This window comes from Sceloporus undulatus, chromosome 1 (assembly GCF_019175285.1).
Source record: "Sceloporus undulatus isolate JIND9_A2432 ecotype Alabama chromosome 1, SceUnd_v1.1, whole genome shotgun sequence".
Taxonomy (NCBI): domain Eukaryota; kingdom Metazoa; phylum Chordata; class Lepidosauria; order Squamata; family Phrynosomatidae; genus Sceloporus; species Sceloporus undulatus.
In genome coordinates, this window is record NC_056522.1 from 307,318,672 (window position 1) to 307,333,449 (window position 14,778).

Genomic DNA, 14,778 nt, shown 5'->3' on the forward strand with positions numbered 1-14,778 from the left:
GTTATTTCATGGAGTATTGGGTTCTTCTCCCAAATTCTTTAGCCCTATTCAGACATTAGGCAATTTATTATAAGGAGTTTATCACACAGGAGGAATTTCTCTTAAATTCAAATGAAAAGAAAGTGGGGCCAGAACGCATTCACATGAATTCGCTAGTTCAGCGAATTTACGTGAATTTGAATTGTGTTTGAACTGACTTCCCATTGCCTGAAAATAGCTTGCCATTGCCTGAAATTGTGTGTGGTAGTCTATCACACAATAACGTGAAACCCCATGATTGCGTTCGGATCACCATTGGATTATACTTCCAATTTCCCTTGTCTGATAAACTCCTAAGTAAACATTGACGGGGGGGGGGGGTGCTGTTATCTTCAGACTGTCATTGTCCATTTTGGAGAGCAACAACAAAGGGAGGTGGGGCTAGCCAAACACATGAATAAGGACAACATTTTTGTATTTAACTTCATTTGAACATGAACATCTGTTAAGTAGTCACATTCCATATAGATACGAGAAGGATGCTAAGTGGTCTTACTGTGAACTGGTCATGGATGCAAGCATGGAGAGGTATAGTGGATGGAAAGTTCTGGTCGGTACTGATCCCATGGCTATTTTTGCTTCAAAGCAAATTTCTCTGTAGGAAGAACTAGTGTATGTATGCATATGTATGCCTTCTGTAATACATCTTGCTTCTTAGCCTATGATTTGTAGCACATACATAAAATTTCGCTGGAGATGGCCTTTATATTTTTCTGTGTAGGAGAAAAGAACAAAGAGGGTAGTGGATCTCAAGTGCCATAAGGTTGCAGTTCAGGGAAATGCCTTATATTTGGTAGGATGCATTGTATATAAGTAATTGATACTTCTGTAACTGGCTATCTCCTTCTTGAAGATATTCTATAGCAACAAGGGTTTTTTTTTTAAATGCAATTAAGTCATAATGGCAGGATCAGTAGATGGACACTGCTGCCACTTCTATTCCTCCAGGCGTATCACATTTCCCTCCTTTTGTTGACCTAACATTAAGAAGTTTATTGAGAAATATTGAGAGAATTTATTGAGAGTAACAACAGGATAACACTTAGGAGCCAAGGTGGACCAGTTCAGAACATTTGCTTAGCAGCTTTAACTGTGAGTTGTGAGATAACATGGTAAGTGTGGAACTTGGAAGTAACATATTACAAGTGATTATGTACAGGTGCAAAGATCCGTGATGTGACAGAGAGGCTGACAAGATTGGTCAAGCCTACTGACAAATACCCCTTCCTTTTGGTCCATGTGGGAACTAATGATACTGCAAGACACAGCCTTCAGAACATCAAAAGGGATTACGAGGCGCTTGGTAGGAAGCTGAAAGGAATGGATGTACAGGTTGTCATCTCGTCTCTTCTGCCAGTTGAAGGGCATGGTCCAGGAAGGGAGAGGAAAATAGCGGATGTGAACAACTGGCTTCGCAGATGGTGCCGCCGAGAAGGATTTGGATTCTTCGATCATGGGCTGCGGTTCCATGAGGAGGGACTTCTTGCAATGGACGGGTTGCATCTCACACCAGTTGGAAGAAATGTTTTTGCCAACAGTCTCAAGAACTTGATCAGGAGGGCTTTAAACTGAGTTCCGAGGGGAAGGGAGACAATATTAAGGAAGGCAAAAGGGATGGCGAAAATAGTCAAACTGACATAGAGGAGACAAGGCAAACAGTGCAAGGACCCAACAGTGGGAGGCAAAAAAACTTGCACAAGCAACAAGTAAAAGGGACCCGTGGTCTGCGATGCCTCTACACTAATGCACAGAGCATGGGAAATAAGCAAGATGAACTCGAACTCCTAGTACAACAAAGCAAATATGATATAATAGGCATCACTGAAACCTGGTGGGATGAGTCTCATGATTGGAATGTGGAAATAGAGGGGTATAACCTTTTAAAGAGAAATAGGCCAAACAAGAAAGGAGGAGGAATGGCACTATATGTCAGAGATATTTACACCAGTGAAGAGATCCAGGACATCAATCATGGAAGCCAGGTGGAGAGCATCTGGGTAAAAATTAAAGGGGAGGGAAACAACAAGGATGTTACGGTGGGAGTCTACTACAGACCCCCAAGTCAGACTGAGGAATTGGATGATATCTTTCTAGAACAGATGACCACACAGTCAGAAAAGAGAGATGTAGTAGTGATGGGCGACTTCAACTATCCTGATATTTGCTGGAAGTCAAACTCAGCAAAATCCTCAAGGCCTAGCAAATTCCTCACTTGCCTGGAAGACAATTTCATGGTCCAAAAGGTGGAAGAGGCAACAAGGGGGTCAGCTATTTTAGATCTGATCCTAACCAACAAGGATGACTTGGTTAATGGGGTGCAAGTGGTGGGATCATTAGGTGGAAGTGACCATGTTCTCCTGGAGTTTGTAATACAGTGGAAAGGAGAAGCCAGGCATAGTCAGACACGCATTCTAGACTTTTGGAGAGCGGATTTCAGTAAACTTAGAGAAGTATTGAGGGCGATTCCATGGTCAGAAATACTAAAAGATAAAGGAGTTCAGGATGGATGGGACTTTCTCAAAAGGGAGATACTGAAGGCACAATTTCAAACAGTTCCAGTGAGAAAGAAAAACGGGAGGTGTCTCAAGAAACCAGGATGGATGACTAAGGAACTTTCAACCGAGCTAAGTTTGAAACAGAACATGTATAGGAAATGGAAAAGGGGGGAAATCACAAAAAAGGAATTCAAAGAAATAGCAGGCATGTGTAGGGGTAAAGTCAGAAAAGCTAAAGCACAGAATGAACTCAGGCTTGCTAGAGAGGTTAAGAACAATAAAAAGGGCTTTTTTGGATATGTCCGCAGCAAAAGGAAGAAGGAAACGGTAGGGCCACTGCGTGGAGAAGATGGCAAAATGCTAACAGAAGACAGAGAAAAGGCAGAATTACTCAACACCTTCTTTGCCTCAGTCTTCTCAGAAAAGGCAAAGGGTGCTCAACCTGAGGATAATGGAGCAGAGGACAGGATAGGGGCATTTCGGTACAGAATAAGTAAAGAGATAGTAGAGGAACACCTTATTAATCTAAATGAATTTAAGTCTCCGGGACCAGATGAACTCCATCCAAGGGTACTAAAAGAAATGGCAAATGTAATATCGGAGCCATTGGCAATCATATTTGAAAACTCCTGGAAAACAGAAGAAATCCCAGCAGACTGGCAGAGGGCAAACGTTGTCCCCATCTTCAAAAAGGGGAAAAAAGAGGATCCCAACAATTATCGTCCAATTAGTCTGACATCAATACCAGGAAAGATTCTAGAGCAGATCATTAAACAGAGAGTTTGTGAACATCTAGAAGGCAATGCCATAATCACAAAAAGTCAACATGGGTTTCAGAGAAACAAGTCATGCCAGACAAACCTAATCTCTTTCTTTGATAAAATTACCAGCTTGGTAGATGAAGGGAATGCTGTGGATATAGTATATCTTGATTTCACTAAGGCCTTTGACAAGGTTTCCCATGACATTCTTGCAAACAAGCTTGTAAAATGTGGGCTAGACAAAGTAACTGTTAAATGGATCTGTAATTGGTTGACCGGCCGAACCCAAAGGGTGCTCAACAATGGCTCCTTTTAGTCCTGGAGAGAAGTGACCAGTGGGGTCCCACAGGGCTCTGTCCTAGACCCAGTGCTATTCAACATCTTTATCAATGACCTGGATGACAGAATTGGGAGCATACTTATCAAATTTGCAGATGACACCAAATTAGGGGGAATAGCTAATACCCCAGAGGACAGGATCAAGATTCAAAATGACCTGAATAGACTAGAAAGCTGGGCCAAAGCTAACAAAATGAAATTCAACACGGAGAAATGAAAGATATTGCACTTAGGGCAGAAAAATAAAATGTACAGATATAGGATGGGGGACACTTGGCTGAATGAAACTACATGTGAAAGAGATCTAGGAGTCCAAGTAGACCACAAGTTGAACATGAGTGAACAGTGTGATGCGGCAACTAAAAAGGCCAATGCTATTTTAGGCTGCATCAATAGAAGTATAGTGTCTAGATCAAGAGAAGTAATAGTCCCACTGTATTCTGCTCTGGTCAGGCCCCACCTAGAATATTGTGTCCAGTTCTGGGCGCCACAATTCAGAAAGGACATTGAGCAACTGGAGCGTGTCCAAAGGAGGGTGACAAAAATGGTGAAAGGTCTGGAAACCATGCCCTATGAGGAACGACTTAGGGAGCTGGGGATGTTTAGCCTGGAGAAAAGAAGGTTAAGAGGTGATATGATAGCCCTGTTTAAATATTTGAAAGGATGTCATATTGAAGAGGGAGCAAGCTTGTTTTCTGCTGCTCCAGAACAGGACCCGGAACAATGGATGCAAGCTACAGGAAAAGAGATTCCACCTGAACATTAGGAGGAACTTCCTGACAGTAAGGGCTGTTCGACAGTGGAATGCACTCCCTCAGAGGGTGATAGAGTCTCCTTCCTTGGAGGTCTTTAAACAGAGGCTGGATGGCCATCTGTCAGGGATGCTTTGATTTGGATTTCCTGCATGGCAGGGGGTTGGACTCGATGGCCCTAGTGGTCTCTTCCAACTCTACGATTCTACGATTCTATGATTCTATGTTACTTGTAACAAATGAATTTTACAAGTAATGAGAGGACAATGGCATTATTTTGAAAAGCAGCATAATTACTAGCATCATTAGAAGATTTTTGGTGTAACAAATAACAAAATATTAGACATTTTTCATAGTTCAGCCTACTTTATAAACAGCCTTAAAATGCAAGCAACAAACATTACTAATGAGTATCAACTTGAAAGCAGCTAATAATAACAAAAAAAATTGTGGCCCATTGTTTTATTTTCCATATTTGTTAACAGAATTTGATTAGAATTAGAGTAGATTCTGTTTCTGTAGCCTGAAGCAGCTGGGAGTAAAGCTATTGTTTCCATCATCTTTCCATTTCTACTTGGTCATGTAATGTGTTTCCTTGCTGGTCAGCATTCCCAGTAGTCCCACTCTTGAGACCAGGGTTTGAATCCCTGCTCGGCCATGGAAACCCATTGGGTGACCTTGGGCAAATCATACTCAGTCCTAGAGGAAGGCAAAGGTAAACCTCCCCCGAACAGATCTTGCCAAGAAAATCTCTTAGTATCACCATACCTGGGATTCCATGGCTGAGCAGGGATTTGAATCCTGGTCTCCTAGAACCCTAATCCAGAGTCCAATACTCAAACCATTACACCACACTGGGTCTCACATCATGATGACACTCTGTTTTCTCTAGTCCCAAATAAATGGAGATTCATTGTGATCACCCAGTGTGGAAAGTGGACTTAAACTGTTGTGTTGAACATAACTTTTAATGGAGTTGTGCCTCAGATGATGCCAATGCTTGGTGCATGAGACTGAAATAACTTCTAAATTTTCTTGTGTGTGCTAGGACTTGTCTAAAAGAAATAAATTTTAAAAGAGGAAAAATATTTAAATAAGAGTATGGTTCAGATGCAGCACAAAACTGTAGCTGAACATTACAGACTTCAGGCCTGCATGATTCCCCATCCCTTTTCTATCAGGGATATGAGTTCATGAGACATGTTTCTGCTTTAGATTACTACTTTAGATTCCGGCCTATGAGGGAGTTGACCAGGCAGGCCCAGCTCCATCAGGGCAAGCCTGGAAGAAGAGACTCCTCCCTCCATAACTGTCATCTTCCGGCCTATGAAGGAGTTGACTAGGCAGGCCCAGCTCCACCTGGGCTAGCCTGGAAGAAGAGCCCTCCTTCCAGTCCATCTGCCTTGGTCCAGGCCTCAGAGGGAGAGAAGAATGCTGGACCTGATCTCCTCCCCCCTCACCATTCCCTTCTCCTTTTGTGTCGTGTCTTTTTAGATTGTAAGCCTGAGGGCAGGGAACCGTCTATTATCCCCTCTGTTGTAAGCCGCCCGGATTCCCAGTGATTGGGTGGCATATAAATAAATCCTATTATTATTATTATTATTATTATTATTATTATTACTACTACTACTACTACTACAGTGTGCTGTACCATCTGAACCAAGGCAAACTTTCATTAATCTTATCTATGTTTAGATGTAACAACTAGATTTGAAACTATAGTTTATGAAACTGGCCTTATTTCAAGGAACCTTACTTAAACCACCATCTAAGATTTTGACAGCACAGTAAAGCAGAGAGACTTTCAGTTTTACTTCCAGAAGGGATGAACTTGAAACTCAGTGCAGCTTATCTTTGGAGCACAGAGGGTGTATCCATGCGGTAGAAATAAAGCAGTTTGATACCCCTCGTAACTGCCATGACTCTATCCTGTGGAATTCTGGATTTTGTGGTTTGGTGAGGCATAAGACCTCTGTGACAAAGAAGGCTGAATACTTCACCAAACTACAAATCAGAGGATTCCACAGGATAGACCATGACAGTTAAAGTGTTGTCAAACTGCTTTATTTCTGCAGTGTGGAACAGCTGCAAATCAGGAGTGGGCAAATTGCAGCTCTAGGGCCTATAAACCCTAAACAACCTGGGACACAGTCACCTAAAGAATTGCCTTCTCCTGTCTTGTGGCTCCATTCCAGGACGTGCAAGTTCTGCCGTCATACTTTAGTTGAGTACTGGGCATAGACATACAAAATGACCCTAAGAAAACAGTCCTTTCTGTTTGCCTCTTTCAAGATACATGACTAACTTCTGTTCCCTTAGTTTTATGAAATGTTAAAGGATCACAAGAAAACTCCCAGACATTTGTTTCATTAATTGATTGTACTTCTCTACTCCGGAACTCTCCTCAATCATTGAACAGCAAGTTTCATCATGTCTCTTGACTGTTTCTGTTTGGATGCTTCATCGATGTCTGAAACTTAACATGGCCAAAACTGAACTACTTTCCCCCCCACCAAAGCCAACTTTGCAATATTCATTTTCAAGTACAGTTAATGACATTCGTATTCAACCTGTGAAGGAAGCGTGTAGTCTTGGCATCATTTTTTATTCTTCTTTATCATTTATTCCTCAGATCCAGGTCACATCCAAGTCATTTCAATTTTCAGAGCTTTTCTTTCAATATCTACTGTTAAGACTTTGGTTCACCCCCTGGTTGTTTCTCGCCTGGACTATTGCAACCTTCTGTTGATGGGGCTTCCACCTTAGCCCCTTCATCTCAGTGCAACATTCTGCTGTCAGGATTATCTTTTCAGCTCACCTTTATGACCACATCACCCCTTTGTTGTCATCTCTTCACTAGTTCCCTATTCCTTTCAGAATTTGTTATAAGTTCCTTCTGTTAACCTTTAAAGCCCTGCATGGTTTGGCCTCAACTTATTTGTCAGCTCTTGTTTCCCCTACCATCCTGCTTATGCTTTACTTTCCAGGGACTCCGGGCTGTTGACCCAGCCAAGGGCTTCCTCTTTCCCAGCTTGGATCTGCCCCTTCTCCCTTGCTGTTCCCTTTTCTTGGAATCTCCTTCCCAAACATTTACAGTCTACTACATCTTTAGCTAATTTTAAGTCCAATTAAGATGATTTTGTTTAGGTAAGCTTTCCAGCTCACAACCTGATTTCTGACAGTTAGATAATGTGTATTAAGTGTGTATTATTTTAGATTGTATGCTATAGGCAGGTTTTATCTGTATTTTGGTTGATGACTGTGTAAAGTGTTGTGTAAACTTACAGCATTATATAAATAAACTTTTTTAAAAATGATTGTCTAGACTAGAGCCTTTACTTTGTAGACTATTTAAGATGATTTTTAGTGCAGCAACCCTTGTATACAAATTACTGTCCTTATTCTAGATCACAGGATTTTAACACTGCCTGAACAGTATGTTGGTAGTTGACATCCATTTATTGTTGTTTTCTTTTATGGATAACCATGTGGCCTTTCTGTTAATTTAGGCTCACCCATGACATCAGTCTGGAAGAGTTTGAGGATGAAGATCTATCTGAAATCACTGATGAATGTGGAATTAGCCTGCACTGTAAGGACAGTTTGGCTTCACGGGTAAGGACACTAGTGATTCTCTTCTAATTACTTATGAAACAATCATTCTTTCACAAAAGGCAGGAATGGGATGACAGATTATTTTGTTTTAAATGTGTTTTTAAAGTTACCTGTATTTTTAACATTTTAAAAGCTTTTTACAGTTTTTGTTTTAACTTTTGTATTATTTTTTTAAGTTGCACTGTGCCTTTAGATGTTTTAAGCCATCTTGAATTCAATGTTGAAAGAAAAGCAAGTACACTAGCATTTTAATTTTAAATTTATATTTAATTTAATATAAATTTAAATTTATATTAAATTTAATATAAAATATTCAACAGCAGCATGGAAACCATATTCTATGGGGGCTGGCATAGGAAGTTGGGTATGTTTGGCCTGGGTAAAAAAGGCTTAAGAGGTGACATGACAGCCATGCTTATATATTTGAAAGGATGTCATACTGAAAATGGAGTGATCTTGTTTTCCACTGCTCCAGAGACTGAGGCTGCATTCACACTGCAGAAATAATCCAGTGTGACACTGCTTTAACTGACATGGCTCAATGCTATACAATTCTGGGATTTGTAGTTTTGTGATACATTTAGTCTTCTCTGTCAGAGAGCTCTGGTGCCACAACAAACTACAAATCCTAGGATTCCATAGAATTGAGCTGTGGCAGTTCAAGTGCTGTCAAACTGGATAATTTCTACAGTGCAGATGCAGCCTAGGATACAGAGCAATGGATTCAAACTCCAGGAAAAGCAATTCCACCTAAATATTAGGAAGAACCTCCTGACAGTAAGAGCTGTTTGGCAGTGGAACAGACTCCCTTGAAAAGTGGTGGAGTCTCCTTCTTTGGAGGTTTTTGAGCAGAGGGTTGGATGCCCATCTGTCGGAAGTGCTTTGATTGTGTATTTCTGCATGGCAGGGAGTTGGACTAGATGGCCCTTTTGGTCTCTTCTAACTCTAGGATTCTGTGATTCTGTTGAACTTGTGTGGAGGCCACCAGGTATGGAGAAAGGACTTCCACAAATGTTTCATTTTGACAGATCAGATCCCAGATAAGTAGGTAGATATAAAACACCCTCATACACACACACTGTACATATATATGTGCTCATATATATACACACATGAGCATACACATAAGAGAGGGAGAAAAACATGTATATATAGTTATTGTTAAATGCTCAGATAAATAACTGTAATATGAATACACTTGTCTGTCTGTGTCTGAATTGTACTACAGACTGCTTCAGGCAGACTTATGCTGCAGCCTGGGCCTGAGGCAAATTCACTGCAGTGTTTTGTGTCTTGCCTGCACCTGGGGACTACCTGGTCCTGAAATAAATGCAGGTGCTCTTGCCACTGTGCTTGTATACGCATAAAGATTCTGGACTGGGGAAAATAACATATTTTTCCAGGCTGAGAGAAACTTTACTCAGTGTCAATGAGATACTGGGATGCTTAAAATAAAGACACCATAGAGAAGGAGGATTTAACTAAAGAAAGCTGTATCAACATTATTCCTCAGATCTAATGCTTACTCAACTTTTTTCAGTTTGCCAGAGTCCTTAAATCTATTTTGTAGTTAAGGTTGCCAGTTTCCCTTACTTTATAAGGCTCTGTTTCAACAGGCCATCACTTCTTCGAGAGCATTGTTTCATGTGTCCTTAATAGGCACATTTCACACTCTCAGTTATTATTTCCCATGACTGCTAAGGTTCAAGCTTGTTTGGCATCCAACATCTTTCTTCTGGTATCTCTTCTCCCTAATCCCAGATGAGTGCCAAAGGTTATGTTTAACCAGTGATGCAGAAAGACACTCTAACCATGGTTAGGAACATCCTCCTGTTATTTTGCTTCAGTATCCAAAAGTAAACTCTGAAACCAGAGAAAGCAGCTATTATCTGAAAGGGATCTGAGGTGTTTTCTGATCTGATGGTTGGCATTTTGTTCATAGTTGGATTTGCATAGAAATATTTACTTGTATGAAACATAAGATGACATGATGTCACTCTAGGCATTGTACTTCCATCTCTGATACGCTGCCTCCAGTTTGGATCTGCGGTAGTCCACTTTGAGTGCACTACAGAGGTGATCTATTAGAAGCTCAAGGAATGGTGCAGACTCACATTGCAAATGTAATCAAATAAAATACTCGTAAACATTGCACCATATGCCCCAGTATTGCAAGGGAAGGGTATTCCATTTTAGGGAAGTCTTTCCCCATCTAATGCCCACCAAATAAGTTTGACTATAGCTTCCTCCCAGCTCCTCCCAGCATGGCCAGTGGCTATTCTGGTTGGGGATGGCAATAATTTTAATCCAAAGTATATGGTGCTAAGTTTGGGAAGCCTGTTTTAGAGGATCCAGAAATAATTTATCTTTAGTATCCGAACAAGTTACTGCTCTTGCTGGTGCCATGGCATTCAGACAACAAAATCATTAATGGGGTTGATGAATAATAGTAAAGAAGTTAAAGTAAAATTTGGGCTGGGTGGTTCTTTGGTATTGCTCCAGTAAATCTCAGTAAGGCGTATGAACCTTAAATATTACATGAGAAAGCCTAGACCAGGTTCAGAGTGGCAATTTGAGTGTTCTATGACAGCCACAGGAGCCAGCAAAATTGAGAAGTTTTAAAACAGAATGGTTTTTGACAATAGGGGCAGAAATGTGGTAGATTTACTGTGTATTCCACACTAGAGAGAGGGGAGCTGCAAAGATGTAAAGAAAAGAACAAAAGATCTTCTGCAGCCAGAGGAAATGTGTTCTTTGCAAATAATACAGGGAACATCTCAAGCCTCAGGAGAAAATGAATTAATGGGGAACTTCCAATTAACACATCTGAACATCAACACTTGGAACAAGCTGGCTGTGGAAAAGTCATATTGTTTTTAGATGCAGCACTAGAAAAATCAAATGAAAAATAGTAAAGAAATTCATACCTGGAAGAGATTCCTGTTAAAAGATTAAAATTATATATATATAATCTACCGCATTTCTACCCCTGTTGTCAAAACCCATCTCTTCCAGGTATGAATTTCTTTACTATTTTTCATTTGATTTTTCTAGTGCTGCATCTAAAAACAACGTGTCTTTTCCACAGCCAGCTTGTTCCAAGTGTTGATGTTTTTATATATTTATATATATATATATATATATATATATATATTCATAATATTAATATTATAACTGGAAAGTATATGGGACGTCAGTTAGATAAAACTCTTGTTCAATCAGCCAGATGTCAAAGATGAACTGGGAATGATGCTAAAGAAAGTGAAGAGAGTGATTACAGCCCTAAAGAAAAAATGCCTAAGACAAAAAAGAAAAATTGCTAAAATATGAATTAATGGCTTTTCATGCAAGAGGAAACAAATCCCAAAGGGCTATCACTTAATGGAAAAGAAAAAAGAGAGACTGAATGAAGGATGGAATATATATAGAATCAAAAGTGCTCTCAAATAATTACATAGAAATGTATGTGGACTTGCAGATAAAATAAGCAACTAGTTGCATATTTCAACTCTTTACAGTTATCACTGGCATGGAAGTCTTTGAGATACTTCTGCAGTGTATTTCTGGGCTGGAAAACTGTTTGGCTTGTCTACTCCCAGCAGAAATATTTCAGTAAGGAAGACTAAATAAGCCTTTAAAATGCAAAGTCTCGGGGGGGGGGGGGGGATACAGGGTTATGCCCTGCTGTTCGGTTTGTCTACTGACCTATCCTAGAATCATAGAGTTGGAAGAGACCACAAGGGCCATCCAGTCCAACCCCTGCCATGCAGGAAATCTCAATCAAAGCATCCCTGGCAGATGGCCATCCAGCCTCTGCTTAAAGATCTCTAAGGAAGGAGACTCCACTACTCTCCAAGGGAGTTTGTTCCACAGTCGAACAGCCCTTACGGTCAGGAAATTCATCCTAATGTTGAAATGGAATCTCTTTTCCTGCAGTTAGCATTTATTGCTCCAGGTCCTAGTCTCTGAAGCAACAGAAAACAAGCTAGCTCCCTCCTCAATATGACATCCCTAAAAGTATTTAAACAAGCCTATCATATCACCTCTTAACCTTCTCTTCTCCAGGCTAAACATCCCCAGCTCCCTAAGTCATTCCTCATAGGGCATGGTTTCCAGACACTTCACCATTATAGTCGCCCTCCTTTGGACATGCTCCAGTTTCTAAACATCCTTTTTAAATTGTGGTGCCCAGACCTGGACACATTATTCCAGGTGGGGCCTGACCAAAGCAGAATACATTGGAACTATTACTTCTCTTGATCTAGACACTATACTTCTATTGATGCAGCCTAAAATAGCATTGGCCTTGTTAGCTGCCACATCACATTGTTCACTCATGTTCAATTAGTGGTCTACTTGGACTCCTGGATCCCTTTCACACATAGTCTCATTCAGCCAGGTGTCCATCCTATATCTGGGCATTTCATTTTTCCGCCCTAAGTGCAGTAACTTACATTTTTCCGTGTTGAATTTCATTTTGTTAGCTTTGGCCCAGCTTTCTAGTCTATTCAGGTCATTTTGAATTTTGATCCTGTCCTCTGGGGTATTAGCTACTCCTCCTAGTGTGGGCACCTGTCATCTGCAAATTTGATGAGCGTGCCCCCAATTTTGTCATCCAAATCATTGATAAAGATGTTGAAAAGCACTGGGCCCAGGACATAGCCCCCTGTGGAACCTCACTGGTCACTTCTCTGCAGGATGAAAAGGAGCCATTGTTGAGCACCCTTTGGGTTCAGCCGGTCAACCAGTTACAAATCCATGTAACAGTTAGCTTGTCTAGCCCACATTTTGCAAGCTTGTTTGCAAGAATGTCATGGGGAGCCTTGTCAAAGGCCTTACTCCCCATTCCCACATATCTTTTCAGGAAGTTTGTATCTTGATGTGGCACTGTGTGATGAAGGCAAGCTAAACTCCATCAGAAGCAACAACAATTAAGGTGGGGGAAATCACAGTTTTTTGTTTTTAAAGGAAGAATGTAGTATTTGGGTTGACAACTGGAAACTAAATAGGGAAAGGCTCTAGCCGAAGCAAGAGAGAAAGTACCAGCCTCGGAAGAAAGCTGTGCTCCTTTCATTTCTTTATCAAATAAGGTTAATTGTACCAAATATGGTGCCACCCATTTTGACTTTCAAAAATGAATTCTGCTGTTTGCGTTTGGAGTACAGTAGATGGGAGTAGAAGAGGGCATTTTAATTTAATTTAATTTTAATATGCAGTGACTAGGGATGGCATCTCTCCTCTAAATGCCTGCTTGGAGTCGGTAATGGGCTGGATGAGGGAAAACAAACTCAGTCTGAATCCAGAGAAAACGGAAGTACTAAGTGATAGGCTCCCCGGGCCCGGGTAGTGAAATTTCTCCACCTGTCCTGAATGGGGTCACGCTCCCCCTGAAGGACTCAGTTCGCAGCTTGGGAGTGCTTCTGGACTCGTCGCTCCAATTGACATCTCAAGTGGATGCGACGGTCAGAAGCGCCTGTTATCAGCTTTGGCTGATATGCCAGCTGCGACCTTATCTGGGTCGGAGGGACCTTGAAACTTTGGTACACGCTCTGGTAAGCTCTTGATTGGATTTCTGTAATGCGCTCTACATGGGGCAACCCTTGTACCAATCCCGGAAACTTCAATTAGTGCAGAATATGGCAGCAAGATTGGTCGCTGGTTGTTCTAGAGCTGACCATATAACGCCCTTACAAGATCTTCATTGGCTGCCCATTCGCTTCCGGGCGCAATACAAGGTGTTGGTAATTACCTATAAAGCCCTAAATGGCTTGGGCCCAGGTTACTTGGAGGACCGTCTCTCCCCATATAATCCGCCCCGCACACTCAGGTCAGCCGGGAAGAATTTGCTGAGGGTGCCAACTGCAAGATATGCGTCAACCTCGCAAAGTGCCTTTTCCATCTCGGCCCCACAAATTTGGAACACCCTTCCCTATGAGCTCCGCTCCATCACCTCCCTGGATCTCTTTAAAAAGAGACTCAAGACCTTCTTTTTCCATCAAGCTTTCCCCCATGTGCCTTGATATGTGTGGTTTCCCCCCTGATATGTATCTTGTACCATTGATTATCAACTCAGCTTGCTTTGATATGGTTTTTATGGTTTTAAATTGCGATTGAATTTTTATTGTCAAGTTTTAATGTTATGTATATATCGTGCTGTTATTTTTGATTATTGTATTTTGTATTCTTTGTTGTGCACCGCTTTGATCAGTTTTGGAAAAGTGGTATATAAATAATAATAATAATAATAATAATTATTATTATTATTATTATTATTATTATTATTATTATTATTATTATTATTAAATCATGCTATACAACATTTGGGGAATGGCTGTTTTACCATAAAACAATGATATTTTCTACTACAAGAGATGCCAAGGGTGGCTCAAAAGTCAACTTAATAGCCATTTCTCTGATATGGTGGGGGGGGGGATTGTAAGGCTGTGAGGACACTCAGCACAGCCTTAAAAGGTCCCTTCTCTGTTTATTTCACATGCTTTAGGGGTGAGTTTTTGTAAATGAAAAAGCCAAAGGTTGAGCTAATCCAAATTAAGCTTTGCGTAAATGGGCACATGGTTACTTGGTTTATATAAAAGCGCCCCTTAAACAGCTTCAACATGAGCATGGCGTTTGAGGATAAGAAATTAGTTATGGGCAGAAAAATGTTCAACTCATAGAGCTGCAAATAACAAATGTCAACTGCATCAAAAGCCAGGGATTCAAGAACCAAGACTAAAAGGGGCACATTTTAGCAAGTTCATGCAAGGTAAAGTTAGA

The 14,778-nt window shown here is 40.8% G+C and overlaps 1 protein-coding gene across 3 annotated transcripts in view; it reads left to right on the forward strand.

Annotated features, from left to right (window-relative positions):
- MAPK8IP1 (mitogen-activated protein kinase 8 interacting protein 1) overlaps nucleotides 1-14,778 on the forward strand; it is an 82,921-nt gene that overhangs the window by 21,611 nt on the left and 46,532 nt on the right. For all 3 annotated transcript variants that reach the window (XM_042469736.1, XM_042469752.1, XM_042469745.1), the window contains exon 2: nucleotides 7,896-8,001. In XM_042469736.1, coding sequence (XP_042325670.1) covers nucleotides 7,896-8,001 — 106 coding nt within the window. The remainder of the gene's footprint in view (nucleotides 1-7,895; nucleotides 8,002-14,778) is intronic.